At 40.6% G+C, this 14,819-nt stretch overlaps 1 protein-coding gene across 1 annotated transcript in view; it reads right to left on the bottom strand.

The window, feature by feature from the left end:
- cadm4 (cell adhesion molecule 4) overlaps positions 1–8,708 on the bottom strand; it is a 276,527-nt gene extending 267,819 nt beyond the window's left edge. The window contains exon 1 of the mRNA XM_066683337.1: positions 8,392–8,708. Within this exon, the coding sequence (XP_066539434.1) occupies positions 8,392–8,470 (79 nt within the window). The 5' untranslated portion in view covers positions 8,471–8,708. The remainder of the gene's footprint in view (positions 1–8,391) is intronic.
- Positions 8,709–14,819: the final 6,111 nt, after the last annotated feature.

Consider the following 14,819-nt stretch of genomic DNA (forward strand, 5'->3'; position numbering starts at 1 on the left):
AAGCAAATAAAAGAAGAAGGAAAAAAAATGTTGGATATATCCAAGTGGGCAGTGAGAACTTATTTTTTAACATCATAAATATTTGGGTCACATTCAAGTTATGAACTTTCATTCCACACAAAGATTTTATTATATTGCTATATAAGATAAATAAGTGTAGGGTAGAAAATATATGTAATAAGTAACAAATATAAATGCCCTGATTTTACACAACTGTTAATGCTAATTTAATCAGAACAGTTTTCTAGCTTTTTTCTGCTAAGTTTCCTGTTAGCCACCCATCCATTATCCAGTTCAGGGTCGCGGTGGGTCCAGAGCCTACCTGGAATCATTGGGCACAAGGCGGGAATACACCCTGGAGGGGGCGAGCACATGACATTTCTTCTGAAATTAGGGGAGTTAATAGAAAGCTTGTCTAGCTTTGCTGCAGTATCAGCCTCTAGGTTTCAGAGAAAGCATTTCTAATAAAACCTAATGGCATTAGTGAGGACAGGTGCTGATATTGCATTATTAGCTTTGCATCACAAATGTTGCTCCCAAAATGGTTTCATGGTGATCCATCATTCCAGAGAACAGAGTTTCACAACTCCCAGGCCCACTGCTTTTGGGTTTTGAACTCTTAGCTGATGCTTGGCATGAAAATGTTAGGCTCAAGTGCAGATGCTTTACAGAATAACATTTCAATATGCTTGTCTATAGATATTGTACAAACTGGGTGTGCGATTGAACATGTGTCTGCAATGGGTACATTTTGAAATAGCTGAATTCACTGATTATACGGGTTATACAGAAAGTTATATTGAATTCAGAGTTTTTGAAAATAAGTTTCCCTCACTAAAACCAGAAACGTTGATCATATCAAACCTATCAGCACTTCACTGGATGTGAGTTAAATTACTTATATTATAAATTTCTATTGATGTATAAAGGCCTGCATGGTCTCACCCCTGAATACCTGCAGTGGGGGGGGGGGGGATCTTATAAAGCCCACAACTCTGGAATAATCTATGTTGGAATAAGGCTATGTTTGGGACTGAGACACAATGTTCAAGGCTAGGCCCGAAACTCACTTGTTTAGCATAGCTTTTGGTAATAAATATCACCTTTTAGATAAAGGTTGCAGATGCATGAGTCCATGGACATGGAGAGTTGAGGGAGATCCTGGTGATATAGTCCCGTGGTTTGCACTCAATCACTCGGGTTTGAGGACAGAGGAGGAAATGGATGTCTGTATTTCAGAGCACTCTTCTGTCTAAGCTTCCATCTGGCTCTCTCCTTTCAGCTACACTGTTATAGTTACATCTGCTGGAGTTGCTGATCACACTATGAAAATGATCTTACTCAAAACAAATGTCAGTGTACATCACTGCATTAGTTAGGCTGGTGTCAGCTGTTCAATGTGCATTAGGTTTCTTCCCATTATTATTGTAATGGTGTAAACTATTGGTTTTTGATTCATTTGATAATGCTTACATTTCTCTTTGTGTGTTTCTCACAGATCAGATTTTGAACTCGCTGTCAGTTTTGTAGTTACACTGCCAGGTCTCTCTCTGTGTAACTTTTTGCTTAAACTTCTGGCACGAACCTCTCATGTGGGCGAGTGTTTAGCAGGAAGGCATCCCTATTGGCTAATGAGTTTCTCAGTAACAGCTCGGTTTTACACTTGAAATGAGCTATTTAGTCTCAGTAAGTGTTATTCTCGCTCAAATGTTTTTTGTGTGATATTTACACAGCATTGGTTTACTATTTTTTCTGCTTCCATATACTTTTAGCAAATTTTATGATTAACACAAGCAGTCACTTTGCAGCACTAGTACTACATGTCCTTAACGGATTTGTTCCGGGTTTCATATTAATGTCTATGCAGACATCTAGCCTAAAGTACAGAGCCAAGTATCTGAACCAAGGCTCAAAACTACACACAGAATGTTTCAGCTAGTTTTAGGATGTGAAGGATCAACGCTAAATATCCAGAGTGGAGAGGTTAAGAAATAAGATAAATAACTATAAAGAGCATGATAGGAATCAAGGGTAACATAAACATTAAAAGATAATTTTTTTACTTGTATATTATTTGTATATATACATGATACATATCAAGGCTAACGGCTATGTATACAGGATGTGAAGAAGTAAACTGTCTGGGGTCTTGAAGATGATAAAACCAGGCTTAATATCTGTACAGCAAAAAACATTAAGTATAAAGGCTAATGGCTATGCACACAGGATGAGAAAAATCAAAGCTGAGCACAGATGCAAAGAATAAAGCTTGATGTCCAAGTATGGAACAAGAGCAGCCAATTAGCATGAGACTAGTGAGAAGTGGCTAATCAGTCCAGCTCGCCTATCAGACACTTACAGCAAAATATCTCCTCCAAGCACCACAGCACCTGCCCCAAACAGGGCCTAATGGCATCGTAAAGCAGGAACACAAATGGATGAACACACCATTAGACTCCATCTCTCTGGTTCGCTTTCTTTATCTCCTCTTTTGAAGAGTGATTGCAAGGCGCGAACGCAATTAAACGTATTCACAGCTTATGGGCCAGCTATCATATCCTCCCCAGCAGAAAGGCAGTAAGACTCTCAGTAGGAATACAGTGTGGGGCCTGATCACGCTTCCCTTTGTTCTGTGGCATCGCTGCAGTCTTCCAGATCATAAAATAAATGTTGTTTTTTTAGTGCGTAATCTTCTGCGATGATTAGAGAAAACAGGAGAGTGGAGGCGCTTTAATGTTGTTTCGCCAAGCATATGTCCTAAGCAACACTGGGATGTTCAGCTCCCCACCCCTTTCCTCGCCTCCAATCGTCCCAACCTAGATTCGGCTAATGCTAAAGCTGTGAAGTTAATTTAACAAAAGGCCTAGAGATTCTGCTCACGCCGGAGGATTTTGAGTTTGGCTGCCATATTTGACTGCGGTGCTAGGAGGTGCTTTCACTTATTTTAATTAAATGTCAACATCTTTATTTTACTGGGAGAATTACAAACCCATGGGTTTGGATCAAAAGGATGAACCATGGCTTACGTTAAAGTCACTACAGAACAAAGTGTCGAGTAGAAGTGCTATTTTCAGCAGCACATTAGACGTGTGTTAAAAAAGAACAAAAAGTATAAAAGAAAGAATGAAATCTCATTGGCTTCCACCTCCAGGATACGCATCTGTATAAAGGAAGTTGAGGCTGAGGATCAGCTTAAGCAAGCAACAACATTTTTGCATCTAAGAGGATTTAAAAACATTAATGAACTCTTGAGCAGCAATAAGCTTAGGGTCACCGTGTTCAAAGCAAAGCACCAGCTAGAGGTGTATAATACTCCCAAGCATTGGGCCATGAAAAAGTGGAAACTCTAGAGAAATGGTGGTCCATCCAGTACAATTGGGTTAGGTTTCTTGTCCAGAATCTTTCATTTTATCTTCAGAACCTTTATGGCTGAATGCAATCAAATCCTTATCGCAATATTGCAATATGAAATTTAGACAGTCCATAAAGAGTAGACGATGTTACTGCAGCAAAGTTGTGACAAATGTGCTCTACAGTTAGATTTATCACTTGTTACCCTGAGGTTCTTGTTAAAGTTTGTACAGACAACCTTTTAAACCCTCTACCTCCTTACATTATATAAATATAACATTTATTTATTTGTTTTATTTTTAGCCTTTAGCCAAAACTGCACTTTGGCACCTCAAGGAACAGCAGAGAACAGAGTTGCTGTTGCTCTTTATCAGTGTTCAGTTTCTGACCACTGAGCCCCTCTGGGCAGTGTGTGTATGATTGCTGGACAACTCTCAACAGAGCAGCTCTGCTGTGGCTGATACACTCACAGTGTTCTGGAAACAAAGATGAGCCGAAACACCACAAGATTTCATGCTATTTTTCTGCCCAGAGGCCCCACTGACTGAGTCCAGACAGAGGATGGAAAAGATTTGAACGAATGACTCTTATATAGCTCTCTGCCGAATAAACAAATCGGGATGATTAAAATTCGGAAGCCAATAACTGCTGAAGTATTGACAGGGACCAGGCACGAGCAGTGTGTGTGTGTGTGTGTGTGTGTAACAGTGCGTAAGAGACAGAGTAGGAGGGCTTGGTCTCAGATGGTGTATACAACATGTTTCTGCTGGCCCAAGCCTGAGGGGACACACAGCCTGCTAAACTGTGTGAATGAGGAATCAGCTGTCAGGTGAACACAGACAGACAGACACACACACACACACACACACACACAAAGAGCACAACAATCCACTCACCTTCACTTACTTCACCTCTCACTCCTTTGCTTCTTCACCTCTCGTCCTTCATCCTCTGTTGCCTTTGTTACTCCTACACTTTTTAAGCCTTCACATTGTTCATCCTTTCACTTCTTCACTCTTTTATCTACTTTACCTCCTTAATCTTCTTCACTGATTCCATGCTTTAACTTTTCTATTTCTTCCCTGATTCACCTTCTATTCTTCACCTCCAACTTCTTCCCTTCTACCTTTACTCCTTTCTCCTGAAACTCTTATCTTTCCTCTTTTATATTCTTCACTCCTTCACGCCCTTTCCTCCATCCTACTATTCACCTCTGTCACCACTTTCCTCTTCCTCTTCTTCTCCTCCTCATCCTTTTCCCCTTATTACTCCTCCATTACCTTCCCTCACTTCTTCACCTCCTTCATCCCTGCTGCTTCTCAGCTTTTCATCTATTCTAGATCCAGCATTTTCTTCCAGCTTCATTATCCTCACACCTCTTTCTCTCTCTCCCCATAAATTATTACAACCCTTTTTATGTCACACTCTCCCTCTCCCTCTCTCCTCTCTTTATGTCTCTAGCCCGTCTTATTTCATTCTCCATCCCCCATTTCCTTCACTGCTTTCAACCTCTGTTGTATGAAACAGGTAGCATTTTCCCTTTAGCCCCTCACTTTTTCTGATTTGCGTACTCATTTTTTTTATCTATCTTTCTTTCTTTTTTTTCTCTTCCTCTCGTGTTTTCTCTCTCCCCATCTCCCTGAAATTTTCTCCATCACTTCTGTCTTACTTCATTCCCTTTAACTCTTTCCTTCTCTGTGTTTACTCTTTTTCTTCCCTCATTTCATTCCTCCTCTCATTATCACTTCCCTCATTTATCTTCTTCTCTAATTATCTTTCAGTCTCTCCATCTGTCTTTCCACTTCTTGTTTACCCTTCTATCCTTATCTTTCTTTTAACTTTTAATATGCTTATATTCTTTCTTTCCCTCTCTCCCTGTTCTTTTCACATTTTCTCCCTCTTCTTTTCATCCTTCTAACTCTTTCATTTTCTCTTTATCTTTTACCTTCTCCTCTTCTCATTTCTCTCTCCCTCACTCTCACCTTCGCATTTATCTCTCCCTCGCCCTCACACTCTAGTTCTCCCGGTCTCATTTATCTCTCTCCCTGCTTCTCACCTTCTCTCACACTCTGTTACTCTCTCACACCCCGTCTCTCTCACACTCTATCCCTATCCCTCTCTCCTTCTCACACTCCCTGTGTCATTTATCTCCCTCTCTGTCTCTCATTCTCCCTCCTTCTTGATTTCCTCCACTCCATCTTTACACTTTCCCTTTCTCACTCTTTCCTTGTTTAATTCTGTCAGTCTCTCTCTCCCATTTCATTTTCTCTCTTGCACACACACATTCTTTCAGTCTCTACTCTCTTGCCCCTCCATCTCCCCATCTCATCACTCCCTTTCCTCCGAATGAGTTTTTCCATGCAGCTCCCAAGGTGCGTGAATGAAGACATGTAAATCTGCTACCAAAAAGTCGCAGCTGATTTACGTGGTGTCAGGCCGCAATCCCCCCTCCCCCACTCTCTCTCTCTCTCCCTCTCCCCCATTACATCATGTCAACGGAGAGATTAATGACTATGATCACCAAAACACCCCCCACAGCCCCAGCTGCTCTGGCCCAATGAGGCGCCCCCAACTCTGCCCTGTGCACACTCTCTATTACACTCTCTCACATGCGCTTGCTCTCTCTCTCTCTCTCTCTCTCTCACACACACACACACACACACAGCCCCAGTCAGGAGGTGCACACGACCCATCAAGCATTACAAACACACACTGGGAGCCGAACCGCAGGGATGCCACGCGACCTGGCAGAGCTCCATTTATTAAAATGTGGCAAATTATATTTCAGCCTTATATATCAACCCAGCACAGGAGTCATGGAAAAATGAAGCAAAGGGGCAGAAATGGCTTGCCCGAGCACTCAGACTGATTACAGCACTTTGCGACTGTCATGTTGACGGCAATGGAGACCACTATGCATGTCCTGCGTGAATGTATGTACATAACGCATGACTCAGAATTAGGGTTGGCCATAGCACAATGTTTAATGCATATATAGACATATATATTTCTCCCTAAATCATTCATTTCTAAATCCACCCACTGGTCCCTCCCTCGTCACACAATACTGCAAGGTAGGAAGGTGAAGGTTAGCACATGCATCCTCTGAGACACTGAAGCTAGGCTTTCGATATAAAGTAACTGCCTTTGAAATTACCAAATAAACTCTACTCCTGCCATCTAAACGTGTTAGAGCTGTGTTACAGTTACGGAAGTGTTAGAGGTGTCCCGAAACCTGTCTGTGTTTGTATGACCAATGATCTTAATGTTTTCTGCATTGTTTTATCAACATACAGTAGCCTTCACCCAACAAATGAAAACCACAATCCACATTCTGGCTGTTGGAACAAAATTGGATGTCTGTGATATTAAAAATTACATATTAAATAATTAACGTTTATCATTGTGTACACACTGTAACATTTGTCTCAGACCTGCATTCAACACCTCTGCATCTCCTCAGCATGCTTCAATGGGAACATTAAGTGCTGATCTGGTTACATTAGTGATAAATTACACCACAGCATGTCACAGTGTTCTTCTGAGCACAATGTGCATATTGTCAACAGCCGACTTCACGAACGCTGACAACAAACAAGCAGAGCATATTTAAGTCTGTTAAACTGTGTTAAATGCAGCACAGTATGGGAGATGTTAAGGACCCCCTCAAGTGAAAACCTTGTTAACATGTCTGTCTGTGTGGTGTTGTTTATATGTTAGAAGATGTAGGCTATAATGAAGGAGGGGGGCGGGGGGGATATCAATCAAAGCCATTGCTGAATATTTCCACTTTAAAACTGCAGCTTGGTCTCAAATGAATAGATTTTACAGAGGTTTCAAGAGGGTAAATGGAGAAAGAGGCTGGGGCTAAACGCATATGCATGTATCCACGTGTACTAAACGAAGGCAATAGAGACACATATAAGCCACTTTTCATAGATTAGGAAACATTTTCTTGTTAATAACATCTAAACATGGCACTACTGAGGCACTACTAAATATCACGGGGCGGATTTTGAATGATGAGCATGTGTAAAATTAAAAGAAATTACATTTTTGGCATATCCCCACTCCTCCTGAGTTCCCCACTATTGCTCGTTTATAAATGGGCTCCATTCAATTACAAGCAGACTGCTTGAACTCAGTGACGTAATAAGTCTCAGTTTAAGCTCAGTCTTGCTTACAGGGCTTAAAAAGACGCAGAAGAGACACAAGCAGATGTGTTACAGTCACACAAATCCCTTGGGATGCGTTTATCATGGGACAGCGAGCATGAAATGACGTGATTAACTGTACAGCGTTGTTTTTATTTCCCACCCGTATTCGGGCCTCCTGCGCTCCTTCGGCGCATACTGCTACAGCGAGTATAAAGCACGAATCAGTAAATAACCAGCCAATCCGAACACGGTAGGATGGACGCTGTTATCCAACCACAGAGCAGGACGCGAAACACTCGCCAATCAAAGCATAGAAGACTGAAAACGGGTGCAGAACATATTACAGCATAGCCAGCGTTTATGTGACGGTTATTACCCGATTTCAAAAAGCAACGGTTTATTTCGAGTGTGTGGGAATACAGTGTAAAAAGAGCTTAAACTCGTACAAATGTTCCACAACACTACTCGGCCGAAAGAAGCAGAAGGCATTCGGCAATAATCGAAAGTATTTTCGCGCGGAAGATATTTTAAAACGTAAATATGTGACGTTTTAAAACGGCAAAGTTGGCTTCTTTCAATTCTGCGTTCCACCTTAAACAAATGAGCCAGACCACGAGTGCTGCACCATTTAAGGTGGAGCGGACGACAAGAATACGATGCTGTAGAAGAAAAAAATCTTCAACTTAAGACACATGTATTATTCAACAGTCAGTGTTTAAGGAGGAGTTCACCCACTTCGACTCTATCCCAATTCACTACGTGTTTTGGAGAATAAAAAGCAGGTGACTGGCTTCCTGCTGATAAGCACTTTGTGTTCCTTCAAGTTTACCCCAGGAAAAGAACAAAAATTGCCTAAATGAATAAAAACAAAGGTTTATTTTACCAGTGTGAAGAAAGGAGAGCAGGACCATGGCGAAGAATGGGACGCAGCACTTCCAAACCCGCGAACATGCCATTGCCATTGTGGTGTATTCCGCTTTATATTCTTTTCTTCACCTTGATTTAATTCCCTTCTCCGAAGTAATGTTATGTTAACGCGAGCACGGAGGCTCTCACCTACGAGCGAAGTCGCTTGTCGAACTCCCAGCACCAGCAGAAACGCTTGCTTTTTACATACTAAAGGCTACGAAATACGTAAATACATATAAAAGCATAGAAATATCATGCAAACCGGAGCCTCTTTGACAGAGCGCCGCTGAATGAAAGGCTCTCGCTTACTTCATAGAGCCAAACAGCTGCCAGAACGGGGAGGCGGGACCACGGATATGTTTCACCAATCGCGTTCCAGCAACCGCCTTCTCTTTTGCATAATCAAGTAGAGGCGGGGCTTGACAGGTAATTTAAAGGGAAAAGCCTGATTGATATACAAAACAAAGAAGAGAGAGCCCAACCCTTTTTCAAAGAACTGAAATCAATGCGCTATAAATGTGATTCACTGCAAGCATTAACAGCGTTGTAAACCGCAGGAATGTGCTTTAAAATGAACCTACAATGCCAGTTTAATCCATTTAAACTTTGGTTAAACATTGTAGGTTAATTTGCACACTCCATCCACTAAAATGTTTTTGTTGTAGTTTGCTTGTTTGTTTTGGGTTTTGATTTTTGTTTGTTTTTTTGTTTTTTTACCTTGTTACAACGTCCATTGTCCATTTGGTGTTGTTAATACATTCAATGTTTTATCATGCACAAAACAAACAGTCGATGCTATGGCTAAGCCTTTTTTGCTGTTTCAAAAACACTCCAACAGGCAAATTCAGACAGCCAGTGTTTCTTACATCATAAGTTTAAGGAACCAATTCTGTCCATTTGTGAGGCTGGGCTTTTTTTTTTTGTGATGTAGTGCTGTGATGCAAAACCACAAAAAAAAAGTCTAGCACATTGTAGGAGAACTGAAACTGTCCATATCTATCACATCAGCTGACAGAAACATGTGCTATACACAGAAACCTGTGCTAGCTAGAACTATGGGTAGAGGTCACTGTCCCCCTGACTGACCACCTAGAGCGTAAGGCCAGCTGGACGCCTGAACTGAAACCTGCTACACCACTGGGGAGCCCCAAAATGTTTTTGAATAACCGATGTTATTTTTTTATAGGTTTAGTAAATTGTTTTTATGAAATAAAATGATGTGACTCATATTCCTGAGGTGGTTAAATGTATTTGGCAGAACTGTCTAAGCATTACCATCAGCAACTCTTTAGTCTAGTCCAATCACCAGTGATGCATCCATCACCTCAGACCAGTAATCGTTCTGTGTTTAATAGGATAGCCCTCTATATTCGGAGAACTAACAGAGAGAATTAGCCATTTAGGGTTCTCCTTCAAGCTTGTTGAGCTGCACTGGTGTTATGATAGCAGAAATTCAAAAGGACGTCTGGGGCCTTCACTTTCGCTAGCCTTTGCCATTCCATTTGGGTAGCATTTCAGTAGTGTTAGCTAATGAGTGAGGTGTAAGGGAAATTAACTGATTCAAATGATGGGGTCACTCCTGTGTCTGAAATGGCTTCCTATTCACTATTCTCTGTATTAGACACTAGTGCACTGTTAAACTGAAATGAATTCAGGAGGGTAGTGAATGATTTCATGCAGGCTTTTACCAAACAGTACAGTGCATTATGGGTATCTGAATGTCAGCTAGTGTACGTGTCGTACCAATTGAGTGCAAGGAAATTTGTCGACTGTGGCTTCGGACAGAATGGCAGAACTCCAAAATAGTGCACTATAAAGTGAACAGGTAACAGTTTCCGACACACGGCCAGTTTTAATTGCTGATGGGTTAATTAGGTCTGATCTTCTCTGTGACATAAAGCTCCTTTACAAAGCCATGTGTATGTTACTGACTATGGACAGTGGTCATTGAAGGTTGTTGCCAGTGAGGTAACTAAACGAAGGCCGCTGTTTCAGCCCCCTCTGACACAGCCCCCTTTTTGCACTTGTCGTAGGTCATAAAATCTGACGCTTTCAGCGGGTCTTACTTACAGCACTTCGCAGTTAAATGCAACGTGCTGAGAGATTTCGTCGATGCAGCGCTTTTTAAAGCGTGTATTTGGCGACACCGCTCGGCGAATGGAAGGAACTACATCACATTGAAAGCAGCACCAGTATCAGAGGTTCTTATATACACTCTGTCCAAATATTTGTGGACACCCTTTATAATCAGTAAATATAGCTACTTTAAGCTATACCCATTGCTAAAATTAGCGTTCAGTTGTACGCAATGCTTGTGCACTTATAAACAGTGACTAATTGATGATGAGAGTTCAAGACAACACAATTGCCCATGTACACTCAGTGTGGGTAGGATGAGCCTCCCTTCACACACATCATTTGGAATGATGCTAAGCAGTCCAGGAGTCTGTTAGCTAATCTAACAGATTTGGGCAGTTAGTGTTCTCCTCCAAGCGTGTTTGATATCTAATGACGCTGTTTCAAGGCAATTCAAAAAAAAATCCAGTGTTGTTTTGCATGCGCTGGCCTTCACCTTCCCAGTTTGGTAATATCATGTGACTGGGGAATCCTAGCTAATGGAGGGAAATGTCAATTACTAAAAATTGGAGCACCGCCACATGTGAGTGAGTTTCCGGCTCTAACAGACTTACCACCACCGTAACTTCCAGGAGGTCAGGGTTGACAATCGCAAAGGGGTTCATGATGCAGGTGGGAGCCATAAAACTTTATTGGGTCTTGAGACGGATCACAGCTTAGTGAGGCCCCTGAGCACAAAGGTCTTTGGAGCCAGCAGTAACCGTTATAATATAACGGATATTAAAGTAGATTCCACTGTTATGTGTGCTTTAATGAACCCTGAAAATTTAAATTTTTAATTTTCCCAATAAACAAAATGACCCAATATAAAATGCAGTAGACTATTGTGTTGAGATAACAAAGAGGGCCAACCCTTCGTTTTAAGAGAATTGAAATCAATACACCATAAACCTGATTCACTGCAACCATTAACAATGTTAGAAACTACAGGGATGTGTTTTGAAATGAGCACAACACATGGTTTCTTCAACTGGCAAAAACAGTATAATTCACATTAACGTAATCACATGTTAAACCATAATTCTAGGGCTGTTTTTTGATGAGTTCTGACACCAAAACAATTAGAAAGAGAAGGATAACAGCTGAACAGAATAAAAACAAATGTACTAAATGATTAATTTATTTATCCTCTGAAACTGCTTCATTCTAATCAGGGTCATGGCGGGTCAAGACCTGACCTGGAATCATTGGGGACAAGGCCAAATCTGCCATCACAGGGCAACAGTCCATTGCAGTGTGTCACACACACCTTTGAACAAACCTAAGGGAGGAATGTGGAAACACCCAGAGAAAACCAGCACAGCCACAGGGAGAACACACCAAACCCCTTACATATAGGATCCTGGTGAATGAGTGAGTAAAATTCGATTCTGTAATGTGCTAATATACCTGAGAAAATGATGATGCAAACAGACTTTAAATGAAGTGTTTAAACAATGAAGAGGCCTCCACACGGTGAACAGCATTAATCAAGATAAGGATATTGCTTTATTCCTGCTCCATAAGTGGGTCATTTTGATTTAGTTTCTTAAGATGGAAATGACTCTAAATTTGTGAGAACACTAACTGCATGAAAACAACTCAGTTACAAATGAGTTTCTGCAGTAAAATAAACAGTGAATAAAAACTTACAGACAAGTTAAAATTTAGCCATGTACAAACAACAGTCATTTCTCAAACACACCATTCCACCTTAAAAGGCTCTGAGCTTCTGAACATAAACAAATGAGAGATGTTGCTTTTAAACTTGAGTAAATATAACTAGTTATACATCTTTCCAAACTAATTATTCAGCCAGATCTCGATTGAGTGGCTTGTTTAAAAATAAGTTATGGCCCTGAGGGGCTTTAAATCCTCAGAGATTAGTGGTCTCCCGTCTCTATCAAATGATTGAACTCAGCAATCAGTCATTTTCTCCAGTCATTTTTGTCATAGTGTAACCACTATTACTTTGAGACCTGATGCTGTGTTAATGTGTTAGAGGTTCTGTACTAAATCTTTTTTAAACATGGCTGCCTCCATGTGGAGGACCTGCTCTATGGAACAGATGTCTGCTATTTCAAAATCTAGAAAGCAATCTGATTTCCATCTTATGAATTATTATGAGTTAGTTACGCATCAATGGGGGGAAAAAGTTTAAATAATAAATAATCATATTCATAAATATTGTTGGTTACTTTTGGCCTTTGGTGGGATAAAATGACCTCCTGCTTTAATGACCACATTTATTAAGTGTGTTAAAGCAGGGCATCAATCACCCCTGACCCTCCAGGAGCTCCAGAGTTGAGCCGGGCTGCAAGAGCAATTTCAAGGCTGATCAGTTTCTGCTCTTTGACAGAATACCACATTTATTGAGGATTACTCTTATTTAACATTCTGCTAGAGGTGTAATCTACATGTAAAGCAGATGTAAGCCATATACTCACTGGGAAACCTAGGATTTGCTTTCATGGAGGAACCCAAACATTAAAGGGGACATTTAGGGGTGTAGATTTCCTACTGACCCATAAACTGAGAAGATATAAAACAAACCTGTTAGTTGATTGTAGTGTGCCAAAGTCAGAAAAATATGGGACAGCAATGCTGATATTGTAGTGCTCCTAAAATACAGTGCATGCACATTAGAATTATATTCTGAGCATATCCACATACAGCACTGGTCCCATAAGCAAAGGCAGGGTTAGAATGAGCAAAACAGACAGAGTTAAGCAGAGACACGAGGAAACAGATCCAAAATAAGAAGCGGGAAAAGAAGAAACCGGAAAAAATGGCAAAAAATAAGTGGAGAATAAAGAAAATAACTCATATAAACAAGTAAGCTTGAAACAAGGAAGGGTAAACAAGGAAGCTTGAGTGCTTCATCCGAAGCTTCGCACGGTGAGCTCTGGGTGAGCTGCGTGTGGCTCATTGTCATTTAAAGGAACAGATGCTAAAAATGTTTGTTCTGCAGTACAGTTTAGACAGGGGGAGAACAGTGATGTGTTGTTTGATCCTTGTGGTGTTTTGGCCAAAGCATGCGACATAAGTTACATTAGGACCCCAGGGAACTATATTAACTTGTTGAAATGGAGTCAGATATGCTCCCTTTTAGTCCACCTTCTGAATACCTGAGTGGTCTTAATGTTTTGCTTCTTTGGTATATATTTGTTCACTAAAAATACACAGTAGTTCTTAAGAGATTCACATATAAATCAGCTGTGCAGAGCAGGACCATCACCAAATCATATACTGATCTAATGTTTAAGGCTTTCTGTCCATCACCTGAAGACCTAAGTCAGGGGTCGGCAACCTTTACCACTCAAAGAGCCATTTGGACCCGTTTCACACAGTAAAGAAAACACTGGGAGCCACAAAACCCTTTTGAAATTTGAAATGAAATAACACTGCGCATAACAGAGTTTTTTGCCTTTGTGCTATATATAAACAAACTATACTGTGTGACATTTATGAAATTAATGAACGACTGCAGAAAAATGAAATAACATTTCTGCATGCAACAAAACATTTTTAACTCAGAAAAAAAGACGTTGTGTTGACGGTTAAGTAAAATACTCAATGTCTATTTGAGTCCTTGTAGTAATGGGGAAAAAAACGCCAAACTTAAATTATCCGCTGGCAACAAACAAAAATGCTGTCCTCTCTCTGCGTGCCGTCATTATTTTACTGGCGGCGTGCAGTCAACGGTCAAAAAGTTCAAGAAACCGCACACTGGCGGGTTTCGCACGTTGGAAGTTGTGACGTGTATTAAGAGCGACAAAATATTTTAAATATTAAAATATTTTAGATGTTACAAGATCGCCATAATCTTCATAGAATTACATTTTTAAAATGAACAAACTAAAATAAAATACATTTTAATTAAATACTCAGTAATTATTTTCAAAAGCTGAGCCGCATCAGAGGGATCAGAGAGCCGCGGGTTGCCGACCCCTGGCCTAAGTAATGGGAGCTCTAGTGTGGCTGTAAGCACAGGTAAAAATCCTATAATGTCCTGAAAGTTTTCCCACTGAGTTATTAGGAGCCTACAATGTGCTTTGATATACCTTCTTGTTGCATTGTATTGTTATGTGCTAGCTAAGCTAGTCTTGCTAATTGTAATAGGTTCGTATGGCTTTAGAATGAAAGAAATTGAATCAGGTTGATGTAAATGCTGTTAAAATCTAAATGCTGTAAATGTAAATGCTGAAAAATACAAAGAACCATGAACGTGACCATGAGTCACCAGGTCTTCCACTCTTCGGGCAGGGTTTCGGACCTTTTAGCATA

This window comes from Hoplias malabaricus, chromosome 10 (genome assembly GCF_029633855.1).
Source record: "Hoplias malabaricus isolate fHopMal1 chromosome 10, fHopMal1.hap1, whole genome shotgun sequence".
Taxonomy (NCBI): Eukaryota; Metazoa; Chordata; class Actinopteri; order Characiformes; family Erythrinidae; genus Hoplias; species Hoplias malabaricus.